We start from the raw sequence: 19,841 nt of genomic DNA, 5'->3' as shown, positions 1-19,841 counted from the left end.
AAAATTTTACTGTCAACAAAGTTCTTTCTTGCTGCTTCATTTTCTATGTGTAGTTATTGAAAAGTTTCTCTCCACATCCTCAATAAAAACACGAGAACACAAACTTTATTCTGTCCCAGCTTCAGCTAAGACCAATGTGATGCTTATTCAGAGTGCTCAGAAGCAACCCAGACATCTGAATGACTGCTAATCCTACCTCTCACCGGGAGTTTCTGTCCGCCATTACCCTGCTGTGCACATCTTGCTGTAAGCCACCTAACACACCTTTAAGAACGGGGGACACAGTTTATAATGTTAAAAAGTATTTTGTCTTTACCTCAGCAGCTGTAGGATGCAGAGTAATTGCCACAGATATAAGACCTGATCTGGGACCATTTGGGGATGAACCAAAAGGTGGTGTGAAAAATAAAGTGCCTGGCTCAGTTTTGATGTCATTCCTTCTAGATTCCAAACCTTAAATGGGGGGGGGGGGGGAGAAAGAAGGAAAGATGGACTGAGTGTTAATGGCTTCTCAAAATCAATATACAAACATTAGTAAACTGGCACACTGTAAAGAGAAAGAATGTGGCTGAGTACTTTCCCTACCTTTCCCAGCACTGCTAGGAAGAATAGGAATAATAGGGGATGGCACAGGCTCTGGAGGCTCCTCTTTGACCAACGACAAATCTGGGTACCTGCTGACTTCCATCCCGACCACGCTCTCAGGAGAGGAGGAGGGAACAAAGCTGTCAGGAGTATCCCGGTCACCACCATGATCCTGTATCCTGAGGGAAGAACAAACAGAACACATCAACAGGTGCAGATCCATGCCTGGGGGCTTCCTCCACCCACCACGCCCTCTCTGTGAGCATGACTACAAGGTTCCCTTGGACAATGGCAATAATGTAAGAAGTCAAAGAGCAGGTTCAGGGCCAAAGAATAAATCTCTCAGAAAAAGACCTAAGAAACACATTTCAACTATTAAGCAATTTGAACAATAGGTTTCCTCCTGACTAAACTTCAGCATCAAAGTTTAAAGACCAGCCAAAGAAAGAAGATGATCAGATTATAACACAGAAGAGAAAGAATGAATACTCACACCTCTGCCAAGTGCCACATCCCTGAGACTATGGGAACAGTGTGCAGCCAGAAAGGGAAGAAGCCAAGTCGCACACCCGCATAGTGGCAACGCAAGGGAACACTTGGTCAGTAGGGCTTCATAGGCCTTTATTTTTCTTAACTGATTAAATATGGTGAAAAGAAGAGGAGAATGGTCTAACCCAAGAAGCCAGAGGTTAACGAGGGTGACTGAGATCAGAGGGCAAGTGTGGTCTCAAGCTGATGCTGCAGGATATTCCCAAACCTGGGGTCTCTTACTTCCCCCTCCCCTGAGGAGACACTGTTATGAAAGAGAATTTGAGCAGCAAAATTATGAGGAGACTCAAAAGTGGCTTCCAGACAGAGCCCCTGTGAAATCCAGGAGTGGAGCGGATCCCCACCAATACACATCTAGGAGACTGCCTCCTACAACTACTCTCGATTCACCAGTCTAGCAATTTCTAGCAGTTAGATGCAGAAGAGAGCAAGGAGATCTATCTGGATTCTAAATCTGGACGAGTAACTTCTCTTTGGTCCAGTTTTCATGTTAGTATAAAGTAAGGGACTTAATCTAATTGATGTCTCATCAAATAGAGGGTAGTTATCAGATTATCCAAGAAAAAGAGAATCCTCTGATGAAGTTCATTAAGAACCTTTCCTAGATCTAGGTAGGTGGGTTGAGATTATCTACTAAGGGAAACAGATTCTCCCCTCAGAATCTTGGGTCTAAAGAGCTGACACAAAGAAGTACAAAGCTCTGGATGGGATAGTCCTTAAATTTCCTTCCATGCAAGCATTCTCTGAGATCTGTGACTGCCGCCCTTTTATTTTAGACATCTGCAAACATCAATCAATGACAATGATCTTTGAAATATTTTGTGCAGAGACTCCCATTGCCTTAGTGCCTATTTGATTATTTGTTGAACTTTCTATACCATTCAGGAATTTAAAAATGTACAAACTAATTACATTTAACAGTAAGAATATTTTATAAAGTTCTAAAGAAAACTATTCATCAAATGTTTACCCCTTAAATGTTTTTACATGTGATCCCTATATGCATTCTGCTAAATATACACATATTTTTAAAAATATGAAGTAACTAAAAAATATGTGAGAGAAAAGGAACTCTACCTTAATTCTTCCTGATTATTATGAGGTGGTGTTGGCAATGAGGCTGGAACATCAACTGTCTTTGGGCCTTGAGCAATAGCTCTGGCTAACAAGTCATCCTGTGGTCTGAATGGCAGCTGAAATGGTTTAGGTCCTAGGCTTTTGGTAACTGGAAAAGCAAAAACACATAAACAAAAAATAGATTTCATCAAAACAGATACATGGGTAGAACTTCGCAGCCTGACTGCTTTTCTAACATATACAGTGGCAAAGGGAACACTCCTTAAAGGTGTACAACTCAGAGATGTAACATCATACCTTCATGGCTCATTAATACGCCGGCTCTTCCAGCAAGTTCTTCAGTTGTCGCAAAACCATTTGCCATCTTCTGACAAGCCATAGGAGGTGGTGTAGGAGGAAGAGAGGCAGGGGGTGTTGGAGGATTACTTAAATTATTCTGCTGCAGGAGACCAAAAAATTTTAAATTATATGCTACAGAGCAAATATGCCATGACCTTGCTAAAACTTAGTTTGTGAATTTTTAGCACATGGAAGCAAGGCTACAGAAATGTCATCAAGATGCATCTTCATTCCTAAATGCATACCAAGAAGAAAAATAAAGGTCCAAGGCAAGGAGGTTTTTTGGTGGAAGAAATACTCATGCTTGTATGGACAAATTAGCCATTTGCTTACTCTGCCCAGCTTGAGTACTTGCATTAAGAAGCAAAGTTACATTATTCTATTCTATACATGTCTTTTTAAATCTCATTGTTATAGCCAGTGAAAGACAGCTTTAAAATTCAATCAATAAATTGCAAAGAGTTCTCAAAAGTTCAATTATTAAATTCTCATTAAGATATGCCCCAGTTCTATATTAAAAAAAAAAAAAAAAAAAAACCAAAAACTAAAACTTCAGAATTTGTGGTCCTAATCCTCTAATTACATACTCCTATCCTCAATATTAGAATCTGGATTGTCCAAAAGCTCTATAAGAAGCAAAAGTCACAGCAATAACACTGAAATGCCTAGATCATTAACAAATGGGAGTCCCCTCCAAACATTTTTCTCTGCTTAGCATGTGTCATCAATTTGTCATTTGTTGATTGATTGATCAGTCTCTCAGGCATTGTTGGAATCTACCAGTAATACCATGAAAATCAAGTGCAAGGTGAAATTATAAATCTTGCAAAGATCTAGGATTTCATGAAGGTAATGAAGTTGTGTTGGAGAATAGCTTGCATCAGAAGAGAAGGTGTTTACAAGAGTTAGGACAGGTTCTAACTGAAGAGAAAAGCCGACAATGATAATAAATGGAGCATCACAAGAGAATGACTTTAATACTAACATAAGAAGAGAAGCCTTCCAGGAAACTGATGATACTCTCAAATATTTTTGCAAAAAAGATCATTTTTCATAAGTCAGATGTGAAGTAAAGAAAGTCTAATGAGGTTGTTATAAAACGCTAAAATAATAATACCAAAAGATAAATTTTAGTTTGATTTTTTAGTTTAAGAATTAATGTCTAGTTGTAATTAGTACCTAAATCATTAGACAAATACAGTTTTCAATTTTTTCATTTTACTTTTCAGGGAAAATTGCTAACTACATTTTTAAATTCTATTTACTATGAATTTGGATTGATTTTAAGAGTTAATAAAGGTTATAGGAAAACAGGTATTTTCTCTACCATAGAAATACATGATGGATGCTCTTCACTATTTGTATTCTTACCTATAAAAATTTCAAATGTTTATGTTAGAAACTCTTCATCCAGTGAAATTTTAACCTTTTAGCTGAACTAATAAAGTTTAAATGAAACTTGGAAGATTAGATGGAAAAACAAGATAAGCTCTACCAATTCTGGCATGGTATCCAAAGAGGAAGCAAGGTAAGACCTTGGAGAAGAAACATACCTTGTAGATCAACTGAGAATAGTAATCCGAAACCCCTTCAAGGGTAGCACTGCCAAAAGTTCCTAGAAGTCGGCTCCCACTATTAAATTGGCCACTGCCATAAGGAAGAAAGTGCGCAAAGTTCACTCCAATGATTGGTTCCATTAGAGGGAGCAGAGAGAGCTGCTATTAAAAAACACATTGAAGAGTAATGTACACGGTCAACAAAACAGAGCGTTTCGCAACTTTTCTAAGACCCAAGGCAACTTAGTCCAATAAGGCTTGAGAAAAACAAGACTTAAAAATTTTGAGTATCAAAATGCTAGAATAAGTGAGAGAGACCACAGAATCTCTGAGATATATTTAAAAATGAGTTTTATTCTTATATGTCTTAAAGGGATGCTGCCAGGCATCTAACAAGAAAAACACGTTCCTTATCTTTGCTCAGCAAGAATCGGGGCATGAAGGGAGGCCAGGTATCTCCCAGTGGCACTCTTAGTGGCTGTCTCCCACCTTCTGTAACAACTACACAGGTGTAAGAATAGAGTTTACTGTGGGGAGACCAGCAGCTGCATTTCCTTGCATCCAGAGTCACAAGTAACACAGTCTTTCTTGGTGCTGAGGCTGCTCCTTTTGAACACAAGTAAATCTTGACCATCACCTACCAATCCATCTAACTGCCATTTTCGGGTGCCAATAGGATATGGTGCAGTTTTGCTTGCATTTAGAAATCTACTAGACTCCTTGTTGAGACACCATTTATCCCTGTGACTACTTTAATTAGGAAATAATGGTGATAAAGAGAAAATTTCAGTTTAATAGGGTTGAAAAAGCACTTGATGCCTCACTTCCTTGACTTTTTAAAGGAGCTGCTCCGAGGGACTCACCTGCTTCAGGTGGGTAAAGGTGTCAGTGGTGGAGTACATAGCTTGTTTCTCCTCTTCATCCTTCTTCCTTTTCTTGGAGCGAGGTGCGGCCTTCTCCCCTGTCCTTTGAGTCCGTTTGCTTCGAGGTTTCTTGGTTTCACTTCCTCCATCTGTTTTTGGCAATTGGTTGTTGCCACATCCAAAACCACCTTGCATCTGAGCCCCCAAAGTTTGCTAATGTAATTGGAAAGGTTAAGAGATAAGTGAACTATTCACATGTTGGATTTTTGTAGCTCATGCTAATTCAGTTCCATCCTATGATACATATTCCTATCAGGCATACTAAAAGTTGAGGAAAGGCAGTGGCCTCAAATGGGCTGTTTTCTGAAATATCATCCCCTTTTCAAACATTATTCTTGAGTACAGAAATTGGTAAGCTGCGAAGTTTGAGGAAAGAGCAGAACTCTGAACTGTGGCTACTTTCCCTTTCAGAGCAAGCATTACTCCTCAGGCGGAGCGCACGGATGCCAGGGCAGACCAGAGCTCCTTGTTCCTGCTCTCTGGAAGCTGTGGAGGAAGGCATGCTCTTAGCCATAGGCTGTGGTAGCCTCTGCACAGCGGTCTTGATGAGTTATTTTGGGATCCCCTCAGGAATGGGTGAAATACAAGGTCTGTAGAAACCACAGATAAGCTCCATAGCCTGTGCACCTTTGCTGAGAGGAACAGCTAGCCTCAGACCAATAAAAACAAACAACACTGGTCATCCAAATTAGCTCATGATTCTATATGTGACTGAGTAACAACTGCTATATACTTAAAGTCAATGAGAAGGCCTACGTATATGCTAGCACATAAACCTTTTTTTTTTTTTAACCTTTGTCTTTACTTAATGGCTAAGAAAAAGTGAGAATAACCAGTCCTTGAAGAGGTTTTTGTTTTTGTTTTTTTAATGAACCTTGAAGAGGTTCTTAAAGGTAGTGCTATCAATACCTAAAAATATGGGAATTCTTTTTTTTTTTTTTGCGGGGGCGGGGATTCTTTTAGGGGCCATTATTTCTAAACACTATAGTTATAACTTTGCTAGATAGGTAACTACAATTGCTAGACTTATTTTGATGTATTCTGCACTAAATCTTTGAGGGTTTGAAGATTATAGTTTTCAGTTTTATTTTAAATGGCTTAGAGCATGCATGGCAACATTTTTCTATAAAAAGCCAAATAATAATATTTGAGGCTCTGCAGTCCACACAGTACCTACCATAACTACTCAGCTCTCTGCCCCGGTACTGCCAAAGCAGCCACAGAGCATTCATAAATGAACAAGTGCGACTGTGTTCCAATAAAACTTTTTAAATTCATGGACACTGAACTTGAATTTCATATAATGTTCATATGTTGTGAAATATTACTCTTTAGAGTGTTTTTCAACCATTTGAAGATGTAAAAACCATTCTAATCTTAAAAAAGAAAGGGTAAAAGGTCTAAGCAGACTCACTACCGATTCCAGGGTAAGATCCATGGTTCTCAAAAAGTAGTCCCCAGAGCAGCGAATGGAGTACCACCTGAGGCTGGTTTTAAATATGCAAACTCCCTTGTCCTACCTTCCACTTACTAAATCAGAAACTCTGGGAGTGAGGCCCAGCACCCTGTGTTTCAACAAACCCTTTACATATTAAAGCTTTGAAAACCAAAGGCCTAGAACTGTGTGCCTCTCCATATTCATATGCATATGAATCGTGTGGGCTCTTATTTAAAAACACATCCTGATTTGTAAGTCTGTGCTGGAGAGTAAGATTGTGTATTTCTTTAAAAGTTCCCCCGGTAAGTAAGGTCAATGCTACTGATATACCCAAGGATGGCACTTTGAATACCACGGACCTAAGAATGTCTTATTGGCTTATAAGAGGTTAATAATGTAAGTTGCTTATTAAGTGCGTTTGGGTTAAAGCACTTTAAGTGTTTTGCAGACATTATCTCTAATTCTCAGAATTACCCTAAAAAGCAGGTATTACTACATTTCAAAGAATACTTCTAATTATAGGGAAACACAAAGGTTAAAAATCATCCAAATGTGTGCCTGAGATAAAAAGTTAACATGTTAGTATATGTTTGGTTTTTTACCTATGCCTACATATATTGTGTTAAAACACAATGGATACACTTAGTATTCTTTTTAGTGGATTGACATATTATTTTCCATAATATCAAACATTCTTATGCAGCATAAATTTTAGTGGCTGCAAAAAAAAAAACCCCACAAAACTCAGATAGTTTATAGAAATAATTTAATCAATAAATACTAAACTTATTTTCTTAAATTCCTTCTCTCACTTTTTTTCTCTTTTAGTAGATAGGACATTAGCTATTCATGTGGTTACATCTTTGCACACTTTAGAGTTTTATAGCCCTTATGCCAAATTTCTCAATATATAATACGTAGGTCAAAGGTATGCACCTTTCACAGACATTACCAGCAAAATGTTTTTAACTCTGTTAATCCTTGCAGCAACCCTACATAATAAGGAATAGTGTTACTTCTGCTGTGTACAGATGAGGACATCAAGGTACAGAAGGGCTGAACCCGCCCAGACCATCCTCTTGTTAAGTGGTAACACAGGGAATTAAAGCAGGCTGAGTAGTAACCTCAAACTTTCCAAGAAGGCTCTACCACTGCACAGCAACCAGGAAGCTGCTCTTCTCCTAACCCCAACTTGTGTGTGAAGACACAATCAAACTCAGCATGGAGGAAAATTTTGTCTATTCAACTACTGCCACAGTACTTTTTTCATAATTTGTAAACTGAGGATAATAAGTGCCACATGACTAAATGATATCTTCAAGCAAGTGCTCAGCGTAAGAGACCTACCCAGGATATGGCAAAGCATCATTACCCCTAGTAATAAGTCACTTGGCCCCTTGCCACCCTCCCAAATGGACACGAGACCAATGTGACACAGTCCAAACATTTATACATACGCAAATTGATCTCCTTCCTTTTTCTATCATAACATCCTGTCTATGTAACATTTAATTATCAGTTTTAAGACTTAACTTCAATTCCACACACTGAGTACTTACTATGTGCTAATACTGTATTGAGTACTGTGAATATAAAGGTCCTCAAGATGCAGTCTATGCCCTTCAAGAAGCTATTTAAGTGGTATTATAAAAACTGCTATGTGAGCACATGGGCATCAACACATTTGAGAATGGCTGAGCTGAGAAAGATCTGGAGAAGATGATTCTAGAACTGAGTTTTAAAAGAAAAGAAGACACTGGCCAGATGTAAAAAAGAAAGGAGAGCAATAGGCAGAAACAGCAGCATATGGCCATACACGGAAAGGTGGAATCAGAAAGACCCTGAGGGGACTGAAGTAATTCAGTATTCCTAGGGGCACAGAATGCAGTGAGAAAGTGGTTAGAGACTGGGCATATTTGGTGGTGACAAATTGGACTGAAAAAACATTACCACTGAAGTTTATAAAAGTTACCTGAATCTATTCAAGCCAGCACTCAATCTCTACAAAATGGTCACACAATTAAGAAAACAAAGAGTAACAACACTTGCTAAAAGAACGGCTTAATTAAATACAACCTTAAAACTGAAAATCTCAACGAAATATACCACTTCACCCCATCCAATTAAAAAATGAAAACTGTAAAATCCCAATCAAGAAGCACTATAGGGGGATCCCTGGGTGGCGCAGCGGTTTAGCGCCTGCCTTTGGCCCAGGGCGTGATCCTGGAGACCCCGGATCGAATCCCACGTCGGGCTCCCGGTGCATGGAGCCTGCTTCTCCCTCTGCCTATGTCTCTGCCCCCCTCTCTCTCTCTCTCTCTCTCTCTCTCTCTCTCTCTCTCTCTCTCTCTCTCTATGTGTGTGTGTGTGTGACTATCATAAATAAATAAAAATTAAAAAAAAAAAAAGAAAAGAAGCACTATAGGGAAAGCTTTATGAATACACCAGTAATGGCACTGTGGCTTCTGAAAGACAAGAAAGCAACAGTATTCAAGCAGACCAACTCTTACAACCCAAAAACCCAGTTTAGGAAATAGCTCAAGAAGTTCACTGAAATACATGGGATGGAATCTCATAAAGGTATATTTACAAAGAACCTCTTTATACCAAAAAACAAAAACAAAAGCAAAAGCCAAACAAAAAGGACAAACTCAATGTTTTGTACCTTAAAAAGGGCAGAATATTGATATATGGAAAGCTATAAAAAGCATAAGATTTCATTTGTACTAAATCAAGTATTAATACACTGCAACACAATGGATTCCCAATGTGTTACCTCTGGGAGCCCTGAGAGTCTCCACCAGTATTAATGGGTGCAGGAGCTATGATCTATATGGAAATTATGTACTTACTTGTAATAAAGATACACTTTTGCTTTAGTTAAATCAACTCATTGTGGTAGTACTCAGCTGACAGGCACGTGTTACACATGAAATGCATTAGTACATATCTTTGATTTTTGAAGAAAAAAGTAAACAAATTATTCCTTAATATGGCTTATGGGTGTGAGTCAAAACATGGGCTCCTCAGAGGTAGAAAAATTAAAATTTGTTCTTTAGAGTAAAAAGTTGCAAAGTAATGTTGAAATTAATAACATGGTTGGCACTAATCTGCTGTAACTAATTTAAAACAAAGGGGAAATGAGGAAGTTACAGATTTCAGGGAGCACACTTACCAATCCTTCGACTGGGTTCTGCCTCTCAACTAGTTTGTTATCCTTTGTACAGTCATCTGAAAAGCTGCCTTCTGGTTTTTGACTTAAAAGGGAAGATGATTTTTTATTTTTCAGCAGATGCTTCAGAAGTTCATTGCCTGAGTCTCCCTTGGCAGCAGGGGCCCCAGCAGAATGAGGAGGACTCTGTGCTGAGGAGACAGGACCAGCCACAGCTCTTCCTTCAGCCTCGTTCCCCGTCTGTTCCTCCCGGTCAGGCCCATCTTGGCCAGGGCACTGCTGCGGTTCAGCGGTCTCTACTTTTACCTCTTCAGCTGCAGCAGGGGTTTCCATGGAGAGCTTATCCACCTCCGGGTTTGCATAAGTCTGTGGATTTGGAGTTCCCTGTGATAAATCAGTTTGGGGCAGCTTGTTTTCTAATTCTGTACCCAGTTGGCCAGCTGCCGTGTTAGGAGTTGATGGGCAGACAGGCTCCACTGACTCAGGTTCGACTTGTGGGGGCAGCTCGCCGGGTGTGTTCACCGTTGGTGTGGAGGTAGTTTCTGAGATGCTCGGGGTGGGTGGAGCAGTTATATCTGAGTGGGGGGTGGATGGAGCCCTGGTGGACTCCACATCCTCATCTTTCTTCTTCTTTCTTGTTCTTTTCTTTTTCCCTTTTTCTTCTGGGATTATGTCGGAATACAACTGGATGAGAGACTGGGCTGATCCCGGATAACTCTGTCCGTGGGTTGCTGCAGGGTCTTGGCCGCAAGGGAGACTGCTATTGGTTGCTACAGGTGCTGCAGGTAAAGCAGGTGTGAACGGAGGCCTCACTGGGGATTGCTGGAAGCTGGTCCCAGAAAGCCCTCCATGCACCTGCTTCACAGAATGGAAATTTGGGCTTCCACCAGGAATCGATGGCGAGTCAGAAAGGAATGAGGGAGGTCCTATCTGCCTTCGCTCGTTGGTTTGCAGGAAAGTCTGAGTGGGAGGGGAATTCATAGATCCTTGTTGTATACTCTGCTGCTGTGAGCCCTGCCCCATTTGCTGTTGGGGCTGTGGAGATTGCTGAAGGGGCCTGGGAGGCTGGGTGAAGTCACAAGGCAGGTCAGAACCGTAGAACGGCATCTGGGAGCGCAGTGGGCCATGCTGTTGCATGCCCACCCCCTGCTGCAGAGCCCTCTGCCTATCGACCTCCTGCATGAGCTGGATGCGCTGTCTTTCCTGCTGTTCCCGTAAGCGTTCCTTTCGTTCCCGTTCCTGGAAACTTTCGCTGAAGGGGTTATTGTCATCAAATTCCACCCGTGGTGGTGGTCCACTCTGTGGATTTACACTGGACACTGTCCCTGGTGCTGGTGTGCAAGTTCTTATTGGTAACTGGGCAACTGGAGGCGGAATCCTAGCAGGGTTGAGGGGCAGGTGGGCAGGAGCACTGGCAGGCTGCCAGCCAGGTAAACTGGGCATTCTAGCAGGGCTGCTATGCCCAGAAATGACCGCTGGGTGCTGCTGGTGCTGCAGTTGCTGTGGCACCATGGGGAAGCTGGGCTGGCTCATGGCAGGGGGAGTGGCACCTGGAACGAGGGGTGGTTGGGGCTGGACGCCTGGCATCACAGCAGGTGGGGCCAGGGCACATTGCTGCTGCTGCTGCTGCTGCTGTTGCTGCTGCTGCTGCTGCTTGATCCGATAATCTTCAATCAACTCAGCATGCTCTTTCTGCTGTTTACGGATCTGGAATCATAAAGTTAGGCTTACTTATTTATCCTGCAGGTATTAAATTAGATCACTGGCTATGATTACTGTGGGGATTACATATAAGGCAGATCTTGCAGTGGAAAAATACTTTGCTTAGGCAGTGGCAAAAATCATAAAAAATTGGATCGATAAGCACTAAAGACTGCCAATCTTTTAACAACAGGATCTTCCTAAAGTCATTTGTAAAATTCCTTTACATATGATACACCAAAAAACAAGTTGGAACACATTTTTCTGAAATAAATATTTTTAAAAATCTTACCACAAAAGTCATAAACTATTTAACCTACACATCAAAAAGGTAAAACAATAAACAAAGGCTACACAGGAATCAGCTAATTGACCTGCCTTAACATTCATACAAAAAGTTAGAATAACCACCATCTAATTCAAACTTGAACCATTTTAACAGGTTAAAATTTCATTTCTTAGGTCTACAAAAATCACACAAGGTATTAAAACAAGATGAAATAGTAGCAGGTACATCACCCCACCCCACCCTTACAGGCTAAAAAGACTGTATTAGTATAAAACTCTTTGAATTTAAGGGCTCACACACTCAAATTATAATTTCTAAAAAAATATCCTATCCAAAACTCTGAGGTAGTATTTTTAATAATTCCTAACAAGCTCTTAATATAAGGACTGACCTGTGCCCATCAATTCATTCCAAAAACCCTTACACCCCAGTGTACCAGATGCTACAAAACAATCTCAGTAAAGATAAAGCCCATGTCCTCAGGATGCATCTTGCTCAGGAAGGGGAGGAAGAGATGCTGGTGCGACACACATGCTCTGGAACTTCCCAACCCTGGATGCATATTTTACTAATACATTGAGCCCATAATTTCTAATTGTTCTCCACTCCGTCCCAGATAGGCTAGCCTGTTCTCTGCACATAATGGTTTTGGTGGGTCTCCAGTAGCTGCAGAGCTAACTTAGTTTTCTTCCTTCCTGGCCAGGGACCTGGGCTGGAACTGGGGAATTACCATGGAACTGGTAAAACAATAGAAACACACAATAAGTACCTACAACAGTATCTGGAATACAGAAAGAAGGTCATACATGCCTTTCCTGTGACATTCTAAAATACTTTCAAACATGTTATCAATTGCTTATCTTAATGAGATTTTACTGGATTGTTGGCGACTCTACAGTAACAGATGATGTCTTCCATTTTCCAAGTACAGTATTCCTTCTAAATAGAATTTGATCCATAGGATTTTGATATGCAAAAGCCAGGCCCTCCTCATAAGGAATTTACAGAAAGACCTCAGAAGGCAATAAAAGTGCTAAAATTACTTTATAAGAAATACCTATCATTAAAAGAATTTTACTTGCAATAAACATGGACCCATAGAGTAAATGGAGAGAGAATTGTCTCATTCCAGAACTGTCCTAGTTTTAACAACAGGGATTACACTATAATCACTTTACTGTTGGTACATCACTGTGGTTGCTATAGCTTGGAGATGAGACATCTGAGCCAAAAAATTCCTACCCCAATAATCAGCTAGGACCCAACATGTCACCTACCTCTGTGATGACTCAAGAGACTCTTGTTGTGTAAAATGATGACAATACTAGCTTCTTCAGAAAGTTGAGAAGATTAAATAAGATAACATATATGAATATGTTTACTAGTGTTCACTACACTGACGGCACCCTGATTTTTATTAATTAAGTCAATCAACTCTGGACCCTTCCTTTTATATTACTAACATTGGATTACCTTTCAATTTCCTTTAAAAAATTAAAAATGATAAAACTATTTTTGATGTACAATTCTATGAGCTTTATCGCACATAGAGATTTGCATAGCCATCACCACAATCAAGATTCAGAAGAGTTCTGTCACCCCAGAAAATGCCCTCATGCCTCCGTTTTACAGTCAAACCCTCCTGCCCCATGCCTAAGCCCTGGCAACTACTAATAAACCATTGTCCATCCTTGTAATTTTTGTCATTTCAGGAACTTATATAAGTGGAATGTGTATATAATATTCCAGGATTAGCTATTAGCTTCTTTCCCTCAGCATAAGGCTCCTTGAGATCCATCCAGGTTGTTCTATTATCAACAGTTTGTTCTTTTTATTGCTGTGTACTATTTCAGTGTATGCACATACCACAATCTGTCCAACTATCATTACTGAAAGATACTTGTGTGTTTCCAGGTTTTGGTGACCATGAACAGAGCTGCTATAAGATGTGAAACTAAGTCTTTGATTTACTTGAGTAATTGTTAGAAGTGAGCCCTTAACCCATTTTGAACACTACTATTATTTTATTTTAAATAAAAATTTAAAATTTTACTTCTTTTTAAGTATAATTGTTATTTCAGAATGAGCATTTTGAGAAACATCTGGTTTATAATGGAAGGTAATAGCAAAATGGTTTCATTTTTTTAGGAATGTGTCTTTTACATAAAATATACCAATGTATTCTAGACCAAAATAGTGAGAAAAATAAAAACATCCTATGTGAAAAAGAACAACAAGAATGCTTCAAATTACCTGTTCTAGCTGTTTCTGAACCATGCTTTGCTGTTCAGTGACATGCTTCAGTTGTTCTGCATCCTCTTCTGGAAACTCACGCCCAGCTTTCTTGGCAGTACGTTGTTTTGCTGAAAGGGCCTTCTTAGATTTTCTGTGTGCACCGATTTGTTCTTCAAGATATTTCTGCTGCATCTGAAGAAGCTGTTGGGTCTCCTGAAGCCATTCTTCATACTGCTTACGTTGTGAATCATCTAAAGAAAAAATGAAAAATTCATCTGTGTTAATTTTCTAAAGAATCCAACAATGTAAAAGTTATACAATTACATTTTGAAAGAAAATGCAGATTCACCATGACCTTGTAATAGGTGTCATGAAAACATAATACTAAATATTAGACCATAATGCAACTATCAAATAGGAGGCTTTAGAAAAATATTTATTCAAGGAAACCAAAGAATGCATCTTCTTAGTACACGTGTTAACTTCACATGTAGAAATGCTATAAACCCAATCTTTGAAAAACAGAAGACTTTTATCTAATGGAATGCTTTTCACTACTAATTATGAAACTCTGTAACCCACATACCAAGCTATCTATTAAGTTATATGTATTAATGCAATTTTACAGAATGTAATTTTTTTAACATTTTTGAAATGTTTTGTTTGAAGAAACAAAATTAGGTATATACTAATTGGGGTACCAGAGCATGGATTAGGTATCATTTCCCATGCTAGTTTTCCTAAGTGTATAAGGTTTTCCCTATTTCTTAATAGTGAAAAAATATCCTAAACTTTTGAGGAAGGGAACCTAAACTCTCTTTAGGGACCAACATGAAGTCTATGTTTTATAAAGGAAATCCCTAAGTTAAAAACATTGGTAACTTTTGTGAATTTTGCAATTTATATTTCTATAAATAAGCAAAGATATGGAATAATTATCAACCAGGTAAAATCTTTACTACTTTTATGACTGTCATAAATATCTCCCCAAAAAGTTATCTCTCTTCATTTTGTACCAATATTCCTTCTTTATTCTCTAAGGGCACTTTACGTCACTGATGCCAAATCCCAAAAACAAAAAAAAGGTCATTTTATGGTAGTAAAATTCAAAATATACCTTTTTGATTCACTATAAGACAAAGAAATGAATAAATACAATTCCAAGAAGGACATTAGCTGAAAAATCACATCAATAATAACAGAATATTGTCATACAATAAGAATCCAACCAAAGCCAATGGGCACAATAAAGCCAGAAAAAGCCAGTTGGTTATAGTAGTTTACTTGTTTTTAAATGCAAATGTGTACTCAAATTATAATTATGATTAAATGCAGGGGTAATTTCAAAAGGTCAGACTTTGGGTTTGTTCCTAAACCCAGAAGTTCCAGTACATGTACGAACTTGAAATCTAGTCTACTAAATTTGAAGGGCATTTTTCAAGAACAGGCTTTTTCACAAGATTTCAGAAGTTCTGCTTCTGGTAGAATGAGACCTACCGCAAGGAAAGCCTTTCTGGTTTCTGGAACCAGGAGAGCAGAGGTGAGCAAAATGAAAAATAATGGTGAAAAAAAAGTTAGCTAAACAGTCTGAAGATTTCAGAAAGGTTCAGTTTGGGGAGAACTTTAAATACTATCCTGAACCACCATGGGACCCCTGAAGATAACTAGAAAGGATTTCATGGCATCCTGCATCCCTGACCTTCACACCATGCTGCTAACCCAACTTATTTCTAAGTATATTCCCTTTGTTGTTCCCATTCAGTGTCCTTGTCACTCAGGCAGACAGTCATTAGAACAAGAAGCAGTTTAATTCTACAGATTGTAAAGTGCCCAATCTATATATAAAAACAGCAATAACGATATTGAAGAGAATGGGGAAGATGGTATTTCTGTATTAAAATATTGAGCTCTAACTAGAATTCTTCATGCATAGAGAAAAACAGCAATGAAAATACATGCCTTCAGGAACAGAGATGTCTAATAGGGCAGTGATGTTCCATAAAAGAGGAGGGCACTTAGACTTAAAATAACACACCTAAACTAACTCCTTTTTTTTTTTTTTTAGAAGAACACAAATATAGTGCAAACAAGCAAGCCCCAGAGAACACATAACTTATTAGATTTATACTTACTGACAAAGCCTGGACCAAAATTTGGAGGATTAGGCCTAGAAATCTGATGTGTTATACTGCCATCCTAAAATAAGTAAAATTTACAAATAGGTTTATTCCACATTTCAGTTAAAGGGGGAAAAACTTAAAAAAAAAAAAAAGAAATAGAAAAAAAAGAATGAAAAAGAAATGGAAGGAAAACCCCCTTAATTTCCTAAGACATCTTTAAAGCTTGTTTTTTACAAAAAAGTAGGATGAATTTTGTGGTGACAACCTAATTTCTGAAAATTTAAAACTATCTCTGTTTTATTTTCTAGATTTTAGTAAAACAATTATGTTTGAAGGGATTATTCATCAGAAATAGATTAGGGCAAGTCAAATGTTGTTAGTATTTAGCTAGAGATCCACATAAAACTCTACTTTCTGATGAAATCTACCTGGCTTTTTCTGTAATTAAGACATAAATATGGGTTTCAGATTTACTATAATCCACTCTTTAACACAAAGTTATTTATAAACAAGACCCACTTTCTCTAACATGCACAAATAATAAAATACTTATTAAAAATATTAACCTTATTTTTTCTAAGTATTCTTGTTTCTTCCAGGGAGACTCAATAAATAATTATTAATCTAACAATTTCCTGGCAACACTCTGATAAATAAAATTAACTTTGAAAAAAACATTTGCTCAGTTGTTACAGGTCCTGTTAGACAAGAGGTGCATATAAGATAACAACTGTGAATGTTACTAGCAGCCAGAATACTTCATGTAATCCTTATAATACGGCAAAGCAGGTGGTGTAACATTTAAAATATCAGAAAACAGGGGTTAAAGAACTTGCCCAAAGTTGCACAGTAAATTCATAGTGGAACTGAGATTTTTTTAAACTCTGCTATGAAGTCTATGCTTTTCCCCCCCTGTATCAGATGGTGCCTCTCTCTTAATAATGAAAATATAATTATCAGCATGGTAAATCTAAGGCACGACTGTCACGTCAAAGAAAATTTCAAAAGAAATATATAGTAGGTAGCTTTCTCTTTTTCTTCTAGGCAGATACTTGGAAAAAAAATCATTAGGAAAAAAAAAACCTTCATCAACAGTTCTACTTTCCTGGACACTGCTTGACACTAAACATTTAAATTTTACATTTAAAACTGATTATTGGGATCCCTGGGTGGCGCAGCGGTTTGGCGCCTGCCTTTGGCTCAGGGCGCGATCCTGGAGACCCGGGATCGAATCCCATATCGGGCTCCCGGTGCATGGAGCCTGCTTCTCCCTCTGCCTATCTTAAAAAACTAAATTATTCTATGGAACGAATAGCAGAATAGGACTACAGCCAAGTAGAATGATTATAATCATTATTTCGCAGTTTATAGCAATTTCATGTGTCATGGATTAATTCCAAAATGTAGGACATGAAAATGTTCTTGTGGAGTTAAAAGTAAATAAAAGTAAAACCCCAAACCTTAGCATTTGGTTTCCCTCCAAGTGACTTTCTAACTTTTAAATATATATGTCCTTTTCAGAAATTGTTTTTAAATCTCAATTTGGGTTTCCTTAAAAAAGTAATAAAATGTCTTTATTTCTGCTGAACCGAGAATGTATTCTGACAATGTGTTAAAGTTTCTACTACTTTCAAAAAGTGGCCTCAAGTATAAAGAGTAGGGTTTGGTGAGAAATACAGGAAAGTGTCCCCTCTAGGGTGACTAGTCACAAGCAGCAGTACCTGCGCAATTGCCTGGGGGAGGAGACTCTGGCCTTCACTAGTCTGCGTTCCAGTCACGGACTGGCCCATAAAGGGGAACCTGTGAAAAGGAAGTACTAAGTATCAAAATGATAAGCATTTAGAATGAAAATTATTTTATATGCTTAACAATTTTCTCTTCCAGGGGAGGAAGAGCAATGGTATCAAAAATGTGTACAAAAGCCCCATTTTATGGTGTACAACCACATTTAATCTTTACCCTGCAAGTCTGAGGTATGGACTCTTCCTACTCCCATTTCATTTATGATGAAAGGAAGATTCGGAGATCACTTAGCTTTTACCACAAGCACCAAGTGGCTGTGATAAGATGCCTACTAGGCTGCCCCTGGGGTTTCACTATTATAAGCTTTACTATGCCTTAAAATAAAATTAATTCAAGTCTTCATTTACTACATAAATTCTTAAAAAATTACTTCTTGTTCCAATTATTATTGCTGGTGAGTGGAAGAATGGACAAAATAGGTGAAGGAGATTAAGAGGTACAATCTTCCAGTTATAAAATAAGTAAGGAAGAAGAAGGTAATAATGTAAAGCAGAGGGAATATAGTCAATAACACTGTAAACAACTCTTTATGGTGACAGATGGTAACTAGACTTCTTGTGGTGACCATTTCATAATATAGATAAATATCAAATCACTATGTTGTATACCTAAAACTAATTTAATACTGTAAGTCAATAACTTTTCAATTAAAAAAAGAACTGGTAGCTTATTTTATATTCCAAAACAAAAGATGTATTTCATTTTAAAAGTTTCATGTACATTTCTGTATCCAATGTTAAAGCAAATAAAAAATTTGTCACTGACCAAAAACAAGTCTACATGGTTAAAAATGTTTGGCAGTAGTGCCTGGGTAGCTCAGTTGGTTAAGTTGTCTGACCTTTTTTTTTTTTTTTTTTGAAAGTTGTCTGACTTTTGATTTCGGCTTAGGTCATGATCTCAGGGTTGTGAGATCGAGCCCTGCTGGAGCCTGCTTAAAATACTCTCCTCTTCCTCTGCGTCACCCCCACCCATGAGCACACGCTCTAAATAAATAAATATTAAAGAATGTTTGGCAAAATGTGACTTATTCTAACTAGAGCTATAAAAAACTTCATAGAAACAGTACTGCTTTAATGAAAACACTTTCTCCAGGATAACCAAAAGTTTTAATATAACAAGCAGAATTTCCAAATTATAAATCAAATATTATACATTTAGTACTTAGGTACTATTACAATTTAGAACATATGCTTTTTAATTTTTTACTCAGGTTTTTTTTTTTTTTTAATTTATCTATCAATCTTCTGTCCCCAATCCAGCCCTGATCTGGAATGATCTCTGGATCAAAATACCACTGTCATCCTCAGTCAACACAGTACACTGAGTGCCTGATGGAGGGTCTGTCACCACTTCTTCAGGCACTCAGCAGAAGAGCAAACACCATCCTCTCACTGGTAAGGTACCAATGCTGAAAGGTCAGGGGTCTAATTCTGAGGCTATTTTTCTTTTTCTTTTTTTTTTTTTTAACTCAAAGTCCCTGTTTTAAACTAAGTGCTGAATGAAATTTAGCTTTTTCTTCTATTTTTACTACAGGCAGGAAACTACACTATTATTAGCAGTACCATACCTTTATCACCAATAGAATTTGCATTACTTTTATAACAAAAGTTACTGCATGTACCTGATCTGGTCATTTAGGTTCATCATTACATGAAATTACATGAAAATAGTTATCAGACCTATTGCTAAATTTGTTAATGCATTAAGAAGCACATAACCATAATTTTAAATTTAAATATTTCAAATATAATAGATTTCCTTGCAATACACATTTTTGGTTTTGCATATAAAATATGGAGAAGTAGTTCAAAGGCTTACTGGAATGTCAATTTATGAGAAAAAAGTTAAAAACCCTTGTGATAGAGAAACTGTGGTAATAGATGCTGTGTAATAACAAAGATCATTAGAAACTACTGTCTATACTTTGATCTCAACAATGCTTCTTGACCATTTCCAAAGTATCTCAACAACTGAAAAGACTATACCTTTAAGGATTCCCAATGTACCTGAAATAACATGTTTATCTTAAATTCATGTAGATTTTATATTCAATT

The 19,841-nt window shown here is 37.9% G+C and overlaps 1 protein-coding gene across 12 annotated transcripts in view; it reads right to left on the bottom strand.

Annotated features, from left to right (window-relative positions):
• KMT2C (lysine methyltransferase 2C) overlaps nt 1-19,841 on the bottom strand; it is a 282,347-nt gene that overhangs the window by 17,259 nt on the left and 245,247 nt on the right. For 9 of the 12 annotated variants that reach the window (XM_055335130.1, XM_055335137.1, XM_055335136.1 and 6 more), the window contains exons 40-49: nt 17,706-17,784; nt 15,997-16,060; nt 13,883-14,115; nt 9,643-11,346; nt 4,970-5,182; nt 4,104-4,268; nt 2,509-2,650; nt 2,212-2,359; nt 586-764; nt 317-453 (exon numbers count right to left, since the gene is read on the bottom strand). In XM_055335130.1, the coding sequence (XP_055191105.1) occupies nt 317-453; nt 586-764; nt 2,212-2,359; nt 2,509-2,650; nt 4,104-4,268; nt 4,970-5,182; nt 9,643-11,346; nt 13,883-14,115; nt 15,997-16,060; nt 17,706-17,784 (3,064 nt within the window). The remainder of the gene's footprint in view (nt 1-316; nt 454-585; nt 765-2,211; nt 2,360-2,508; nt 2,651-4,103; nt 4,269-4,969; nt 5,183-9,642; nt 11,347-13,882; nt 14,116-15,996; nt 16,061-17,705; nt 17,785-19,841) is intronic. The other 3 variants (XM_055335135.1, XM_055335141.1, XM_055335132.1) reach the window with 3 other exon arrangements.

Source organism: Nyctereutes procyonoides, unplaced genomic scaffold, assembly GCF_905146905.1.
Source record: "Nyctereutes procyonoides isolate TBG_1078 unplaced genomic scaffold, NYPRO_anot_genome, whole genome shotgun sequence".
Lineage (NCBI taxonomy): Eukaryota > Metazoa > Chordata > Mammalia > Carnivora > Canidae > Nyctereutes > Nyctereutes procyonoides.
Note: the sequence above shows the minus strand (reverse complement) of the source record. Positions and strands in the feature narration are given on the sequence as shown.